This window comes from Mizuhopecten yessoensis, unplaced genomic scaffold, assembly GCF_002113885.1.
Source record: "Mizuhopecten yessoensis strain PY_sf001 unplaced genomic scaffold, ASM211388v2 scaffold2671, whole genome shotgun sequence".
NCBI lineage: Eukaryota > Metazoa > Mollusca > Bivalvia > Pectinida > Pectinidae > Mizuhopecten > Mizuhopecten yessoensis.
In genome coordinates, this window is record NW_018404662.1 from 1,241,169 (window position 1) to 1,260,000 (window position 18,832).

The following is an 18,832-nucleotide window of genomic DNA, read 5'->3' on the forward strand; positions in this document are numbered from 1 at the left end:
AAAAACTTAATTGTTGTCCCTGCTGAATGTCGAAACCCTTTGAACCCCAGGACGACGATCTTCTCACTTCTCAAGATTTGGACTCCACTTTGTAATGATTGCTATTATCTATAATAATCGATCCACAACTTTTGCGTGAAATCAGCCTCTTTATTTACGAAATAACGATTTGTGTTGTAAAAAAGAATTTTTGTATCTGTTTATACCCCCAATCCCCCGCAAAAATATCTAAGATATGTAAACTACTTGTATGGAAGTTCTATTTCTACGTGTAACCCTTACATGTTGTTTTGTTGGACTGGTCCTCTGTATGAAAAAAAATGAACTTGCTCGATTACCAGAAATGAAGAATCAAAAGTTCCACCATCTCCCACAATTTCCCCCTATCTAATGTCAATCAAATATCGACACCGCCCAACTTCAAAACGTCTCAGCCAATCAGCATCGTGGGAAATTTGTATTGTCACGATAGATCTCCTTTTACACTGACATAATTTTAAGTTGCCATTATTGCTGCGGAAGAAAATGGCCGAAAGAGAGGAATTGAGGTAAGTTTAAGTTGTTCTGCCGCTCGATTTATTCATTTTAATTAACACTAATGCTTTAAACGTTTTGAAAATACAAAATGTAGACCTAACATGATTATTTTCAACGCAAGGACATGCTGATGATAACATTTCTTTTTCACAAGTTGAACAAACGCGGGAAACATCAGCGTTGACAAATGGCGGTCTGATCACCGATTACTATCGGCCTTTTTCAGAAATATTGTGCATATATGATAATCAGTCTTGGCCGGAATGGTCCTAGTGTGAGAAGGTAGAGTATCGAGACATTGTTTATTTTCTAATTGGTTCTACAACTTACTTACGGCGAAACCTCCCCACGAAATATTCAATATGTTTACGTTGATGACGGTGGGGCTAGGCCTAGTTGTTGTGCTGACGTTGCCCATGAACATGCTTTTGAACTTTGATTTTTACCTCCGTTAATTTAACCTTAAACTTAATGAAGGCCTTATAGTTTTATTCTTGATAGGATAAAACGTGCATATATGTAGGCCTGTCCACTTTCCAATATCAAGGAATCCAACAATCAATGCATTCCATGCCTTCGAGAACGGGATAGGGTTGTTCTTTTTATTCAACTTGGCTTTTCGATATTTTACATGTCATTTGAAGTCTTCCACGAAATGTCTCATTAAACTGATATTTAACTCAGAAGGCTAATCATTTTAAGGTAAGTTTTACCAGTGCATATCGATACACAAGAAGTGCGTTCAACTAGAGTGACGGGCATGTCTGGAAATCTTCCTGTTCTGGTCTTGAGCATTAACCAATCAAATATCCGGTTACAACTGCGCACTCTGCCATCAGGCTTGTACATCCGCCACATTGATTGGTTGGACGAAATGAATATTCCAAATAGCCCACGTGGGTAAAAAGTCTGTGTTCAAATAATGTTTCAAACTGATACAACATGTTACTGTCAACTTTAATTGGTTAGGTTTACGGTATCAAACGTGATCCGATGAAATAAGATTTTCTTTCCTAATAAATGGACACAATCCTTTTAGAATAAACTGTCAGACTTGTAATTCATTGTTCTTTAATTGATTAAGGTATCAGAATTAATTACAGTTGAAACTTTATTGTGTGTCACAGCTCATTCTTAAGCTGACTAACATTTGTGAATGGGGGATTCATCTTGTGAACACCTGCAGCTGACACTTGTTGACATTTGTTTCAGTCATCAGTTTTTACAAATCAAGTTTTAGATTACATCATAATCCATTGATAACAACATTCTTGATGCCATCAATTTAAAGCATAACAGCCTTGCAGTTAGGATATTTTTAACCCTTTCACCACTGTAGACCAAAATGGACTCATCCAGATCAATGCATAGTATAGTCTACTAAAGTTTCATAGGGTTGAATGGGTTAAAAGAATGATGGCTGTCTTGACTTTAGATTGATGGAGACACTAAACTTTTTGTGGATATCATAGGTGCCAAAACTATTACCCATACTTGTAGCCCATACACAAAATATAGCAAAATACAACTATTCTCTAGTAAAACCAACCTTATACTTGGAACGATGAAATGTAAAAAAAATGTTTAATTTTCAGTGATGCTGATTCACCATGTACATTAATCAAAGAACTGACAGAAAATCAAAGCAATTCAAGTGAAGGTAAGCTTTATACTCAATGAGTGCATACAGAACATTGCATTGCAATTCAAAGCAACTGGTATAAATATTATAGAGATTTCCCCAGTGGGAGATACAGCCCATTCATTGTAAACATGATTTATAGCGGGCAAGGAATATGAATGACAAAACTTTATTTAGGATGATCAGTTGGCATGCCTACCATACAGTTTTGAAATGATAAAAAGAAAAATAGCATGGGGATGACATTTTCCATATGTAAGATTAATCAGCAGTGACGTTCCCTTCAAAAAACAGAAAATTGTCAAGATGAAATCACTGAAACACTTGTAAGCTTGCATGGTACTTTTATAGATTTATAGTGTGTCAAATATAAAATCTCAGTGGGGGGTATACCTTTGTGAGCTTCTTTTTATCTTGCTTTTATTTATTGTCTAGATGGAGAGAGGCAAGCTCTTTGGGATGCCTGCCTGGACTTTGACCTTCCATATTCTGTGTCTGGCCCTTTCTATATTCCTGGTGGTGTTGGAGAATCACCCTCCATTGAGGAAGAACAAACGTTCTCCTTCATTCAGGTAATATACCAAAATATTGGAATTTGAGAGCAGTGGGAAATTTTAGCAATTTTTAGTCAATATCAAAACATTCTCAAAAAATTCTCAAAACATCCCCAAAACAGAAAGGAGCTTTTCTATGTAAAATTAAAAGAAAATTGGCATATATGGAGGGTTCAATTTCAGTTTTGAGGGTTCAATTGCACCATGGCCCCTCCAGGATTATCCCTGATATACCTTATATTAGTGTCTTATTTACAATTAATTAGCAAATCTGATTGGATTTTTTTCCAAGTTCAAAATACTAATTCCTTTCAAAGCTCGATAGCCCCACCGTCAGCATTTATGCAAAATTTGTTTATTGATAAAAGTTGTTGGGGAACAGAATCTCAGTAAATATTATGGATCACCATCTGAGAGATACCTGTGGAGCACAAACTGATCACTAGTATCATCTGATTGATGACTTTAGGGAACATCATCTATCTGATTGATGACTTTAGGGAGCATCATCTGATTGATGACTTTAGGGAACATCATCTGATTGACGACTTTAGGGAACATCATCTGATTGATGACTTTAGGGAGTATCATCTGATTGATGACTTTAGGAAGTTTCATCTGAGGGATGACTTTAGGGAACATCATCTATCTGATTGATGACTTTAGGGAACATCATCTGAGGGATGACATTAGGGAACATCATCTGAGGGATGACTTTAGGGAGTATCATCTGATTGATGACTTTAGGGAACATCATCTGATTGATGACTTTAGGGAGCACAGTTTGAAGGATGGCTCAGACTATGGGCAGCACCATCCAAGGGATGACTTTAATAAAGGGAGTATGATGGAGCACCATCTGATTGTTGACTTTAGGGAACATCATCTATCTGATTGATGACTTTAGGGAACATCATCTGATTGATGACTCTAGGGAGTATCATCAGATGTATGACTTTAGAGAGCACCATCTGAGGGATGATTTTAAGGAGCATCATGTGGCCATATGATTGATAACTTTAGGGAACACCATGTGTTTGATGACTTTAGATGGCACCATCTGAGGGATGGCTTTAGGTATCATGATCTGAAGAATGACTATTGGGTTTACATCTGAAGGACAAATCCAGGGAGCACCATCTGAGGGATGACTTTAGGGAGCATCATCTGAGGGATGACTTTAGGGAGCATCATCTGAGGGATGACTTTGGGGAGCATCATCTGAGGGATGACTTTGGGGAGTATCATCTGAAAGGTGACTTTAGGGAGCATCATCTGAGGGATGACTTTAGGGAGCATCATCTGAGGGATGACTTTGGGGAGCATCATCTGAGGGATGACTTTGGGGAGTATCATCTGAAAGGTGACTTTAGGGAGCATCATCTGAGGGATGACTTTGGGGAGCATCATCTGAGGGATGACTTTGGGGAGTATCATCTGAAAGGTGACTTTAGGGAGCATCATCTGAGGGATGACTTTGGGGAGCATCATCTGAGGGATGACTTTGGGGAGTATCATCTGAAAGGTGACTTTAGGGAGCATCATCTGAGGGATGACTTTGGGGAGCATCATCTGAGGGATGACTTTGGGGAGTATCATCTGAAAGGTGACTTTAGGGAGCATCATCTGAGGGATGACTTTGGGGAGCATCATCTGAGGGATGACTTTGGGGAGTATCATCTGAAAGGTGACTTTAGGGAGCATCATCTGAGGGATGACTTTGGGGAGCATCATCTGAGGGATGACTTTGGGGAGTATCATCTGAAAGGTGACTTTAGGGAGCATCATCTGAGGGATGACTTTGGGGAGCATCATCTGAGGGATGACTTTGGGGAGTATCATCTGAAAGGTGACTTTAGGGAGCATCATCTGAGGGATGACTTTGGGGAGCATCATCTGAGGGATGACTTTGGGGAGCATCATCTGAAAGGTGACTTTAGGGAGCATCATCTGAGGGATGACTTTGGGGAGCATCATCTGAGGGATGACTTTAGGGAGCATCATCTGAGGGATGACTTTGGGGAGCACTATCCGTTTAATGACTTTATGGAGCACCATCTGTTTAAAGACTTTAGGGAGCAACATATAATTAATAAATTTTGGGAGCACCATCTTATTAAACACTTCAGGTAGTACAATCTGAGGGATCATGGCAGGTGTTTTGAAATTTGTCAAAAAATTAATTCTAATTTTCATGGGAGTAGGGGCATTCATTTTTAACAGACATTTTCTTGTTCAGTTTCTTGGAACCTAGACCTTCTCACCAGCAAATGGAGAAATGTTTTATAGATCAAAAGTTACATCATGTTTTCTTTAATAGTTGCTTGATCGTTCCTCTAGAACTCATTTTCAGATAAAAAAACCTAATGACTACAAGTCTACAAATCATGCAGGTTTCATTTTGATATCTCAATTGTATCGAGCTTATTTTAAATTTCAGCATTTTAGGAAAACCTTCATTTATGTTGAAGTTTTATGTCTCATTATATAATATATGTATGTAGTATTTTACATTTTTAGGGTAATAATCCTGAAGATAGACAGGAGGAAGATGACTACATCACTTGTCTAACACAATTATCTAGAACCGTAGCTAGCGACTTTCTCCAACAACCACAGACTGAAGTTAGTTATCATCTGTCACCTTTTCTATCTCCTACATAATAGTTTGTATATGCCCGTCAAATTTGATTGAAGTATTATGGTATGGGGTCGTTCGTCCAGCGTAAACTTTTGTTTGTCCGGCAATCTTCTCCTACATATTTTTTTCAACCGTACTCTTTGAAACTTGGTATACATTATAATCATGATAAGAAGTTGTGCCTTCCTTAAAAGAAATTTGATTCGTCAATTTTTCCAAAAGTTATTTCCCTTTGTTCATTTCAGTTTTTGATTTTTTGTCCGGAGATCTTCCCTTACAATTTTTGACGGATTTCTTTTAAATTTAATAGGCTAAATAATCATGATATGTTGTTGTGTTTCCTTGAAAAGAATTTTGGTTCAAAAATTTTTGCAAAAGTTATTGCCATTGGTTCATTTCAGTATTTGATTTTTTGTCCGAAGATTTTCTCCTACATTTTTTATATCATGTCAGCTAACCAATCTGAGAACTATGCAGATCTTATTTTAATGTCAGAAAGTATATAACACTATATGGCATTCTACTGGCGTATATTGTTCCGCCCGTGGTACTCTTGTTTATCAATGTCTTCATAATCACTAATTCATGAGACCTTTAATTGCTGTTGAAATGCCAGTTATTATAATATCGATCATCGACAGTCTAATTCTGGGAATTGTAAATTATGCAATTAAGGATGAAGTTCTATATCTTACTTCACCCTAGCAAAAGGCTAATTACGGGTGACCAATTGCCATCCATCTGTGTCTGTTGTGAAGAACCAAAATATGACAGAGTCAACATATTTGGCCTGTAGCTTGCTAGGGTAATTAAAGTGAAGGATTTACAAGTTAATTCCAATGAAAGAACTTTTAATACTAACTTTCCGGGTCTCAAGGGCCTAATAAATTTAATAAGAGCTGTCAATAATTGTAGTTAACATTTAAAGTTTAAGCTGGTGTTACAGGAAGTTAATCCTTTAACAGATATTTATTGATTTGATGGAACTCAATTTCTCGTATTTATGTCTATCCTTAGTTTTATTCTGCTGTAGCTCTCTGTAGTGACTGATGCTGTTTGCTACATACAACACCTAGCCTCTCTGCTGAGGGAGGACTTCACATGTCTACGGGACCCCTCTTCTGTTGACAATTACAGCGACGGTTCTTCTACACGCTCCTCTGACAGTCCCCCTCATGTCTTTAACTTTGCCCAAACTAATGGTTTCCACTTCTCTCCAGAGCATGAATCTTCCAGCTGGATACCTGATGTTCATCCGCTGCTTTCCCCATCTCCGAGTCAAGATGACAAGTTTGCCATCAAGGCTTTGCATCCATTAAAATTACAACATTTACACGACACTACTGAAACTACATCACTTCAGTCAATCACCCAGTCCTCGTCCAAAATTCAAAACCTCATTAATGAGTCTGAAACTGTCAGTCAAAGCATGTTTGATGCCTGGACAAGCCTTAAGCTGCGACAGAAACAATCACATTGCAACTTTGGCACAGGTTGTAATGTCCAGGATCATGGGGAAGGTGGAGATTGTATCAGCAAAGCCTCTTCTGCACTGGAAAGTCGAGGGAAGAACATTGCAGCAGTACTAGATTGTGACATTCATGTTGAGAGGAACGGAAGTAACGAGGATCTGAACAAAGCACTGGAAATAGGAACATCAGGCAGCAGGTTTGGTCTTGTGCAAGAAAATATCGGCAGCGATTTGAGTTCAACACTAGATGACAATGCTAGTTTTTATGGGCAAAGACTTACAAATTGTCGAAATGATTTTAGTCATATACTCAACAATAGAAGTGACAATGTGGACAATCCTGACTATAGTGCCAGTCTAGATAATTGTGACAGGTTTGAGGAAGACCTTGCATTTCACCTGGATGAAGAGGCATTTGGTGACAATCAAGATACTGATGAGGTGTCCATGATGGAACAGTTTTCCCGAGAGTATCCAGCATTAGCCTCAGTTCTTCTAGAACAATCCAAGGAAGGTTTGGGATCACATTGGAGAGAGGCAAACACAGAATTCAATTTGGCAACACAGACACTGGAGGCGGACTCGACCACCACTAGTTTTCAGAAATCTAAAACTTGTCCAAAGTTTTGTCGGACAGCTCAGGGAAACACTTTTAGAGGTATGTATTGGACCTTTTTCGCTACCTTAACATCATTCTTGGAGCATGAATTATTATGACCTTTCAATTTCTAACAACAATCCAATTTGGTAAATGTTAACTTGAAGAATAAGACATGACATGATTAAGCAACTGGTGTCATTTAATATTTAAACTAACTTCGAAACAGGTTCTTTAGGGTTACTGTATTACCTTTCCATGACTTATACTCTTTTTTGAGAGTTCTTAAATAACTTTTACATAAGTAACAAGTTAGAAAAGTATGCATGATAACCAACTGTCATGGAGTAAAACCCTTTTACAGATGATCACATTTCTGGTTTTAGACAGAAAGAATTCATTGTGAATAATGATGTCACCATGGAGAATTGTACACATATAGGTGGTGTCGTGAAGCATTGTGACTTCATGTTTTGCCTTATCAATGGTCACAAAGTTTTTGGGTTTATATTAATAGATTAAAATGCTTTCACCGTCATCATATGTGGTATAGAGTGAAACCTGTTAAACACTGTAACAGTGTTTATGTGATGTGTTGAGAGCTATATTATGGTAGAAATAATTTTGCTTGCTATCATTTGTGTCTTAGTTTTAAAGAAGAGTTCTAAAGGACCAAAGCGACCAAAGAATGGTTTTATCCGGTTTTCTGTGGAACAGAGGCGATTGATGGCAGACGAACACCCACGTTTGGACAACAGGGAAGTGTCTCGTATGCTTGGAGCAAAGTGGAGGAAGATGTCTTACGATGAACGACAGCCTTATGAGTAAGTTTGCTGTTGTCAGGGTTTTTGCTACATGTAGGTGTTTATAGGGTCCAGTACAGGGATCCATTCCCAATTGAAAAATGACCCTGCATTTTCCCAATTTCAGTCTCTATTTTCCCCAATTGGATTAAAAAGCATGTTTATACAAATTTCCAGTCATTATACATTCAAAATACATAAAATAATGAAAATTGATGCGTTTGTTTATTGCTATACATTTTACTGTAAGAAACAGCTAGAGGAAAACTGCTCATCACATTTTAGTACCCCCCCCCCATTAAGATATTTCCCAATTTTTACTCTGGTTGTTCCAAATATTGTCCAAATGTCTTGTAAATAATGATAAGTTGAGGATACCATGTTCTGATAGAAGTTAGAACTTGTGTACAATCCCAGTATTTACTAACTAAGTATAAAATTGACTGACCAAATTGAAAATGTGATACTTATAAAAGGTTCATTAAATACTCGTTGACAGCAAATATGGGTCATGTTCATGAGTTGAAAAGGATGTTGTGATATATTTATGGTCTTGAACAGTTCAACAAAGTAAGTAAGTTCATAAGTATCACCTAAATTGAATGACTGTTGTTTTAAGGCTAGAGTTTAAGAAGGACATAGAGGACCTGAGAACTAGTAATCCACAATGGCGCTATGCTCCACTGAAGCGACTCAGCCATGACCAGATTGAACCCATGCCCAGTCGACTACGACCTCGGGAGACCCTCAAGAGGAAGGTCAGTGAGTGCAACTCTTCACAATAAGTATGTCTTTAAAATCACTTTACCAAGAGGTTGCAACTGACAAGATTCCTATACCTTATTATACCCTGCTTTTACCGAATTTTATATTCAACGCATTAAGGGCTCAGCCAAGTTTGACAACCATTTTAATCAGACTCCATTTGGCAGAGGTATGGCCCCTTGATTAACGAAAAACATCATTATCTGCAGTTTCTGCTTTATAACTCTGATATAATTAAATAGTACTCAAATATTAGCCAAATTCCTTCCAACTTTATAACAATGTTTGTGTTCCTCTGTCTTTCCACCCATCTTGGGCACTCTTTGGTTTTCGTGTGATAATTGCTGAAGATATTGTTAGGATGTTTCAACCAAATTCCTTATGCACATCCAACTAATGCTAAGTTTGCCAACCGATGTGATTTGCGCATATTTACGGATAATCAATGAGGTATAGGGCTTGCTTTTTTTTTCAAGTTTCAAGCTATACATTATGTCTCAACAGCACGATACTCACATGTTTAAACCTAACCTCAATAATGTTAACCTACAATATGTCCTGCAAGAGGGGGCTATAAATTCCATGAATTTGCTTGTTGTACCAAGCTTTGTATTCTCTTTAACATGCTCTAATATTTAGACAATTTTTTGAAAGCAATAAATACAGTTCATAAAAGCTTCATTCAAAATCAAATTTTTGAAAAACAGGTTTTTGAAACTTTGAAGCTAGCTGCAACAACCTGGCTGTCAACTTCTTGCAAACAAAATAGTCTGCCATGAATTTGATGCAGCTTTCATTTCCATAAGGGCTATATAGATTTTATTGGGAAATACAATAAAACAATAATGATTATAACAAACTCCAGGGGTCAGACTTGATAAATTTATACATTATATATTTATTGTAAGTTGCTGAAGAGACAGTAGAGTAACCAAAATTGACCTACCTCTGTCTTCTACCTATTTAACCTCTATCTGTCTTATCTTCTATGTCTTTTATGTATATATCTATATGTTGGTTTTATGTCATTTTGATTTTACATTTGTTTTTATTGGTCAATGTTTTGCCCTATTAAGTTGACCTCTCCTGTGCCAGTGTTGATTGGCTGTTGAGCATGTAATAATAATACTAATTCAACCTTAAGATGTCTAAAGCTCCATTCAGCAGTGTCACTATATAGGCACCGCTCTGGCTAGCTCTATTATCAGACTATCAGCACAATGTGACCCAGTGGAGTGTCATGCTACCTTGTCTAAGTCGTGACATTTCAGTGAGACAACACTTTGAAGTGTCCCTTGAGACACCATCAGTGGATGGATGCTGTCATTATATGACCTTTAGATTATAAATGCAAGGATGTAAAATCCTATTAAAACAAACAATTTTGTGATAATTTCTTACCTGTGGAAACAAATCACTTTTATTATCAAGAAGAATTTGCGAGCCCATTTTAGAATATGGTAATTATTTACCATCGATATAAATGGCTTGAGGAGAATTGCTTTATGCATTATTAACAGGCCGTAGTAGACTGAACTGTAGCAGCTGAACTCATGAAAGGTGGGTTCAACATTTGGCCCCCACTTTGATTTCTTTTATTCTTTTGCTATATGTAGATTCATAATTAACGATAACCTGCATAGTGGACCTCCTTGCATAACACCAGGTTGAGTGACGGGGGGTATCCTAACAAAATGACTGATAAATGTTATCTTGAAAATGATCATGATAGTGTACAGTGTATAAAATTACTGTAATTTTGATACTAAATATGTCATATTGGTATACATGAAGTAAGCGTAGTGATACTTTTAATTAGAAAAACATGCAAAATTTTCATAAAATTTAACATATAACCAACCTTGTCAACTTGCCTATATATAGTTAACATGTTAGTCTATATTTTAAACTTCATTAAAAACTTTCAATATATACATTCTGTCTAAAACATCGTTTTTATGTAATATCAAAACCGATAAAGTACTTTTTAGCATGCCAAACATGATCAATGCCCAATTTCACATAATCATGGAGATTTTGATTATTAATGTGTATTATGGTACCGATACATTTTCTGTTTTTGTATCATTCCTAAACACTTTATCATATTACGCATATTTTAAGTTTTGTGCAGCAGTAATAACTCTTGGTTATGTATTCTGCCAAAGTAATCTTTCCTCTGGAGAACTACTTAAGGTTGAGATTGTGTTGTAGACAAAGATATGCAATTATATAAAAACAATCAAATAATCTTAATAGTAAAACCCCCGCAACAAAGTTAAGGGGTATACTGGAATCAGCTTGTCTGTCCATCTGTCTGTCCATAGCTGTTGATAGGATGTTAAACAATACTAAACCAAACCAAACCAAACAGTACATAAAAAAAGTTTGTCCGAACAACTCCTTCTAAAGTAATGGACAAATTTCACAAAGTTTTCAAATACAATAACTACCACCTGATGCATCCAGGTAATATTTTTTTTAATCTGACTATTTTTTACGGAGTAATGGCCCATTGTTGAAAAATACTTGTCCGGATAACTCCTCCAAAACTATGGGGCCAATTTCAAAAAGTAGTTATAGCCGTTTGTTGAAAAAAAAAAACTTTGTCTGCCTCATAAACTACTGGGCTGATTTCAATGAAAGTTTACAGATATGGTAATAACCCCCTAATGTCTTGCATCAGGGTAGTATTTTTCATTTCGACCTTTTTATACGCCTGTCAAATTTGACGGGAGTATTATGGTATGGTGTTGTTTGTTTGTCCGGCAATCTCCTTCTACATTTTTTGACCGATCTCTTTTAAACTTGGGATACATTATAATCATGATATGAAGTTGTGTCTCCCTTAAAAGAATTTTGGTTCGACAATTTTTCCAAAAGTTATTGCCCTTTGTTCATTTCAGTATTTGATTTTTGTCCGGCAATCTCCTCCTACTTTTTTCAATGGATCTCTTTGAAACTTAGTAGGCCAAATAATCATGATATTTTCATGTTTCCTTGAAAAGAATTTTGAGTCAACAATTTTTGCAAAAGTTATTGCCCTTTTTTTATTTCAGTATTCAGTAAAGGAAAAGTGGAAAGAAAGCTGTTTTTCTTATTTTGAACAAAAGTGTTATATGACAAATTTACTGGTTGTCATTTTTTTTTTTTTTTAAATTCCTGATGTTGAAAGATATTATTAGTATCCAAATTTTAAGCAAGTATAAAAAATAGGCTCGTTTTAGAACTGGTAATGTGTCAAAAATGGAAATTTTCTCATCAGTAATGAAATTTCACATATTTTTCTGCTTTAATCTTCAAAAAGAACAATTCTTTGTTGAAATAGTGTAATGTTAGGTATCAAAATAACAGTTGGAATATGTTGCACACAATGATGATATAATTTTACAGTATCTGGGTCATTTAAATGCTTTCGGAGGAACTGTATTGCTGCACCTTTAACACCCACACAGGTGTAAGGCAATGGCGTCCCATTTATCATGAAATGAATTCTGAAACTAACTGTTCCTCATTTAAGCTTTATATAACCATACCTTTTTTATGTTTCTTGTTTTGAAATTCCATCAAGGGCCGACGCTAATGTTAAATCTCCATAGGCGTTGACCCTGACTTTCACTGTATAAACCGAGTGAAGCTGATAATAGTCAGATTGAAATAACACATTTAGTTGTAAATAGTACTTTCCCTAATAAAGTTGAAAGTCATGGTAACATTTCTTTTGATTTCTCCAGTTCCAGCCATTGAAGAGAGGGTCTGGAAGGAAGAGAGTCAAACGGTCAACAAACTCAATAGCACAGAAATTGTGGTAAGTGTAATGGGAACATTATGCAATGCAGTACAGTAAGAGAAATTCATTCATTCCCAAATCCGAGGGAACTGGCATCTAGGTATAGCAGAATTCAATATTTTGTCTGAAAAGCACAGTATAACAAAGTTATTTAACTAAATTAAGAAAAATTGTCTGTTCACAACAGCCACCATTGGTTTCTGTTATTTAACATTCACTGATTGTGAAACATCATTCAGTAATTTATCACCCATCTCATAATTGCAGCTTGTATGTGAATCTGTTTCAGGATTGATAAATATGTCATGTATACTGCAGAAAGACTTTACAATGCGATTTATTTATATTTTTTCATTTCCAGCTTTCCTTTTCGACTGTATCCAGACAAAGCTGATGGCCAGTACCGGTATTTGTCCGATGAGACCGACAGTTGCCCGAAATCTGATACACCTGCCATCAAACCAGCCCCCACACCAATTCCTACACCCGACACACACCTCCGTATGCCTGCTGTTCGCATCACTGAGGAAATCAACACACCGACACAATACATACTGTACCGGGCTCCATCCTGGTGATAGGATGATAGAAAACTTCTATAGACTGTTGGTTCTAGTCATAATCTTGTTGATACATATTTCATGATGAGACACTATTGAATATTGATTTCTTTGCAATACTATCACGGGACACTTAAGTTAGCCATTGGTATAGATATTAAGATACCATCCTGGTGATATGACGATGGATCACTATTACCCATTGATTCTAATGATATTGCATGTGAGCTGATAACCTGTATACTTGGTATTTTGTTGATTTTTCATTTTAGCCTTCACTTCTCTTGATCACTTATTGTTTGCGTAATAAAATGTAACTTAAAAGTTATTTTTGACAGTCTTATCATATTTTAATTATGTTGTAGACAATATCAAAAATGTTTTTGATATTTGTATGTTAAGTTCTTGTTATGTATCACCTATGCATTAATGAATTGAATATCAAAGTGCTTCATTTTAAAATTAATGATTTCTCACTATAACATATATTTCTGAATTGAAGTCACAACCAATCATGATTATTTTGTTACTCTGTAATATTAAAACAATTTGAAGGAAATATTGGTTATGTTTGTAATTTGTTGTTGGTTCATCCCACTGTAGAATCTTTTAACACCAGCTGTGTAAGGCACATGATGAAATAAAACAAGATTTACTTTTCCTTTTATGAGCATCGGATATGAATCATGTAGTAAGGTGTCATTTTCTTCCCACCATGCTTGTAGCTGTGTTTTTATTATCAATGTATTCTCTTACTGGCCTGACGAATCTCTCTCTCATTTAAACATCTACCAGTAAGGTAGGATAAAACATGACAGAATGAGTAACTCCTGTTCCCAATCTTAGTAACCTTTCTGGGAAGGTAATGTAACACTGTTAAGGCTTACTAAACTGTGGTTTAAACACAGAAGCCACCTACATTATTCAGTTTTTCAATGCACCACATTCCAATCAAGAGTAACTGAAATATATGATATACATGTAACCAATATATATGTAACGATTATTGGCCGTTTTTAATTACATAATAAAATGTTCCTAAGGATAAGAGATTTTTTTTTTTAAATCATGCAAAACACAAAGTTATTAGTTATTTCAAAGCCATCAACACTCCTAAATTCAGCAGTTAACTTGCATTATTTTCAATCATTTCTTGATTCACCAGCAAAGAAATGTACTTGCATAGATTTGGTAAAAGGAGGAAAGTATTGGAAGACAGATAATTATAACAGGATATGGCTTGCGCTCACTTCAGTCCTTCCAGCCATACGAGATAAAAATATTAGACAGACTTGTATGCCGGAATATATTAAATCAAAGAACACAATCAACACATGTACAATATTTATTTTCAGTATCACAACATGTTCGAAGTCGGTCCAACACTTCATCGCATCTTTTCACTTTTATAACTTGACACATAGAACCGAAATCTGATCAGCACAAATATGCAGACACATCAATCTTCATGTATCTGAATTCTGAATGTTGTTCAGCTGTACAACCTAGTATCTGTATGTGGTATAAGGTCACACTTTAGCAATTTTATCCGTAGAACAATTTCATGGGATTTAACTATTGTGCCGTGATACCCAGTTTGACATTGTCTTGGTCATCTGTTTGATTAATACCTCTTGTGCAGCAATGTTATATCAATATTCCGAATTAAGAGTTCATAGAAAGGCAATTAATTCCCTGGGACTAAATTAAGATTTTTTCCCTCACAATATTGCTGAAATATAATCTTCAGAAGAAAGGCGTTATTAAAAGGTGTTCACTGAACAACAACAGAAATTTGGTACAATGTATTTCTGAAATCTGCTCGGGGTACATTGACACATCATCTGCCTGAAAACTTCAGTTTACAATAACATTAACATGGTATATGAAATCTGTTCATTGTTGATTACACGTCTGGTATGTCTGAAATCTATTCAGTTGATTGTAATACAAATAAGGTATTTAAGAAATCTGTACATTGTACAATCACACAAATCTGGTATGACTGAAACTTGATTTCAATTATATCAAATATACATTTCGGTCACTCTGGTCCTACATAGTTTGGCTTTACCCATGACAAGGTTTGAGGTATGTTCCTTGTGACAGTAATACAGGTTTCCAATCAGAATCCGTATCCAACACAAAGTAAGGTTGCTCTCAATGTAAACTTATGAAATTGTTGAGTTAAAAATTAGTGGTGATTTGACTCTAAATCTGGCCTCTAGGACTGACACCTCAGTACTTGCATGGTTGTCTCCCTTTTAGCATGTCTGCTATCAGCAAGTTGTCATCTTTTACTGGTTTTTTGTCTTATACCCTTTTCAATTTCAAACTGCCGATGATCTGTACGTTCCAAAAATGCCATTCTCTCCAGATATCTAAAATGAAATGAAAATGAGAAACAATTACCTTATTTACATAAGCTCAGCATTGTTATATTGTACAGTAAAGTTGTCGGGTTGTTACCTCAGAATGACTATACTGATCAAGCTGTGAGCTCAGCATTGTTATATTGTACACTAAAATTGTCGGGTTGTTACCTCAGAATGGCTTTACTGATCAAGCTGTGAGCTCAGCATTGTTATATTGTACAGTAAAGTTGTCGGGTTGTTACCTCAGAATGGCTATACTCATCCAGCTGTTAGCTCAGCATTGTTATATTGTACAGTAAAGTTGTCGGGTTGTTTCCTCAGAATGGCTATACTCATTAAGCTGTGAGCTCAGCATTGTTATATTGTACAATAAAATTGTCGGGTTGTTACCTCAGAATGGCTATACTCATTAAGCTGTGAGCTCAGCATTGTTATATTGTACAGTAAAGTTGTCGGGTTGTTACCTCAGAATGACTATACTGATCAAGCTGTGAGCTCAGAATTGTTATATTGTACACTAAAGTTGTCGGGTTGTTACCTCAGAATGGCTATACTGATCAAGCTGTGAGCTCAGCATTGTTATATTGTACAGTAGAGTTGTCAGGTTGTTACCTCAGAATGGCTGTACTCATCAAGCTGTGAGCTCAGCATTGTTATATTGTACAGTAAAGTTGTCGGGTTGTTACCTCAGAATGGCTATACTCATCCAGCTGTTAGCTCAGCATTGTTATATTGTACAGTAAAGTTGTCGGGTTGTTACCTCAGAATGGCTTTACTGATCAAGCTGTGAGCTCAGCATTGTTATATTGTACAATAAAGTTGTCGGGTTGTTACCTCAGAATGGCTATACTCATCAAGATGTGAGCTCAGCATTGTTATATTGTACAGTAGAGTTGTCGGGTTGTTACCTCAGAATGGCTCTACTCATCAAGCTGTGAGCCCAGCATTGTTATATTGTACAGTAAAGTTGTCGCGTTGTTACCTCAGAATGGCTATACTCATCCAGCTGTGAGCTCAGCATTGTTATATTGCACAGTAAAGTTGTCGGGTTGTTACCTCAAAATGGCTATACTCCTCAAGCGGTTAGCTCAGCATTGTTATATTGTACAGTAGAGTTGTCGGGTTGTTACCTCAGAATGGCTATGCTCATCCAGCTGTTAGCTCAGCATTGTTATAGTGTACAGTAAAGTTGTCGGGTTGTTACCGCAGAATGGCTTTACTGATCAAGCTGTGAGCTCAGTATTGTTATATTGTACAATAAAGTTGTCGGGTTGTTACCTCAGAATGGCTATGCTCATCCAGCTGTTAGCTCAGCATTGTTATAGTGTACAGTAAAGTTGTCGGGTTGTTGCCTCAGAATGGCTTTACTGATCAAGCTGTGAGCTCAGTATTGTTATATTGTACAATAAAGTTGTCGTGTTGTTACCTCAGAATGTCTTTACTGATCAGGCTGTGAGCTCAGCATTGTTATATTGTACAGTAAAGTTGTCAAGTTTGCAGCAATTTGCTCTGTTTTGATAATAAAACCTCACTTCACACTAAACAAGGGTCAGTAAATGTATTTTACATGTCATCAAATTGTGTACTTCTTCAGGCCTTCTTGTACACAATTTGTCCTGTGTGGTCGTTATAAATAGGTATCACTATATAAAAGTTTGTTCAGTATGATTGTTGTCATATTTCACTGAAAATAACCTCTGTCTTGTCACTGCAGGCATGTTTCTCTATACACCATTCACCACTTGTCTGGCTGCTTAAGGCAGGTCTCACTGACTATTATATGTAATGTTTGCCATTCACTATTGACGGGTCAGTTTCAGCCAATGTAAAGCTTACCCAGCCTTTCCCCTGTTATGAATCTGTAGTTCTTCACTAATTCCTTCCTGTTCTTTGAAGTTGGTCCAATCAAGTTTTGATTTTTCCTTAAAAACAATAAAAGTATATACTTTCATACCTAAATAGACATTCTACTATGACAAAAAGATTTTGAAGCATCTTAGAAAGATTATTGAAAAGTTAATTGTTACTTCTATAACATAAGAGGCCGCTGGTCAGCCTTTTTTCAATCAGATATGATTTTGCTGATGCCTGTTAAAAGTATCTCGTCATGTATTTGTCTAACACTGTTGGAGTACAGTAAGAGTGTGATGATAGAATATATCATGAAGATGAAAAAGAAATTGGTAAGTAGATGATGAAGTTATTTTTGTTGCGCAATATTCTGAAGGTTTAATGATATATATTATATCAACAGTTTATTGATTTTATTCCAACATGTCAAAACAATTCATAAACATTTCACATTTACCTCCAATACACTGTTCCTACAGTCTGAAATATATATATTTCTTTTTTCAATTTTGCCGTTCACATGTTTAATGGAATATGTCTGGTACTTTATCTAGGACCCACCACAACACTTGCAGGCGATATTATTTATGTACTTTGGAATGCACTCTTCATTTTGTATACCTTTGCAATGAAGTTTGGTGGAGTATAATGGAATTAGCTTACAACTGTCTTTTCAATTTTTTTACAAGAGTTATTGCTTCTCTTTAGATCATTTACCAGTGCTCACAGTGAGTATCCCTATATATAATTTATTAATGCTCCCAAAACTTCTCCATGTGATTATTTACCAGTGCTCACAGTGAGTATCCCTATATATAATTTACAAATGCTCCCAAAACTTCTCCATGTGATTATTTACCAGTGTGCCTATTTTGGGTTTCTTGTTGATGATGCCAAGTACTCCTCCAAGTCCTCCTCCTGGCCGCTTGACCCCCGACCCTCTGTAACACAATACATCACTGTGTATATAATAATAATAATAATAATAATATACAGCATTTATATAGCGCCCTATATAATTTGTAAAATTACTCTAAGGCGCTTTACAACATATGGATAATAGTAATGGTTATAATTGTGAAAACAAACAACAAAGGCTTGCAATCACTTTCATACATTTAACAAGCAATGTGCACATTTGAAAAAATAAAAGGGTGGTATTTACATGACGTCTTTGCAAAGATTCTAAAATGCAGACGTGAAGAGGTGAGTTTTTATGTCCCTCTTGAACTTGGCCAGGGTATT

At 36.1% G+C, this 18,832-nt stretch overlaps 2 protein-coding genes across 2 annotated transcripts in view; one reads left to right on the forward strand and one right to left on the reverse strand.

Annotated features, from left to right (window-relative positions):
• The first annotated feature begins 469 nt into the window (after positions 1-469).
• On the forward strand, positions 470-14,094 carry LOC110446297. Its single transcript, XM_021491376.1, has 9 exons — positions 470-548; positions 2,133-2,197; positions 2,615-2,751; positions 5,254-5,358; positions 6,408-7,503; positions 8,093-8,267; positions 8,866-9,004; positions 12,746-12,819; positions 13,163-14,094. Exons 1-9 carry the CDS (start codon positions 526-528, stop codon positions 13,377-13,379), a joined length of 2,031 nt encoding a protein of 676 aa, XP_021347051.1. The 5' UTR covers positions 470-525; the 3' UTR covers positions 13,380-14,094.
• Positions 14,095-14,688: 594 nt separating this feature from the next.
• LOC110446298 (craniofacial development protein 1-like) overlaps positions 14,689-18,832 on the reverse strand; it is a 12,582-nt gene continuing 8,438 nt past the window's right edge. Inside the window, exons 6-8 of the mRNA XM_021491377.1 lie at positions 18,447-18,528; positions 17,573-17,658; positions 14,689-15,742 (exon numbers count right to left, since the gene is read on the reverse strand). Coding sequence (XP_021347052.1) covers positions 15,652-15,742; positions 17,573-17,658; positions 18,447-18,528 — 259 coding nt within the window. The 3' untranslated portion in view covers positions 14,689-15,651. The remainder of the gene's footprint in view (positions 15,743-17,572; positions 17,659-18,446; positions 18,529-18,832) is intronic.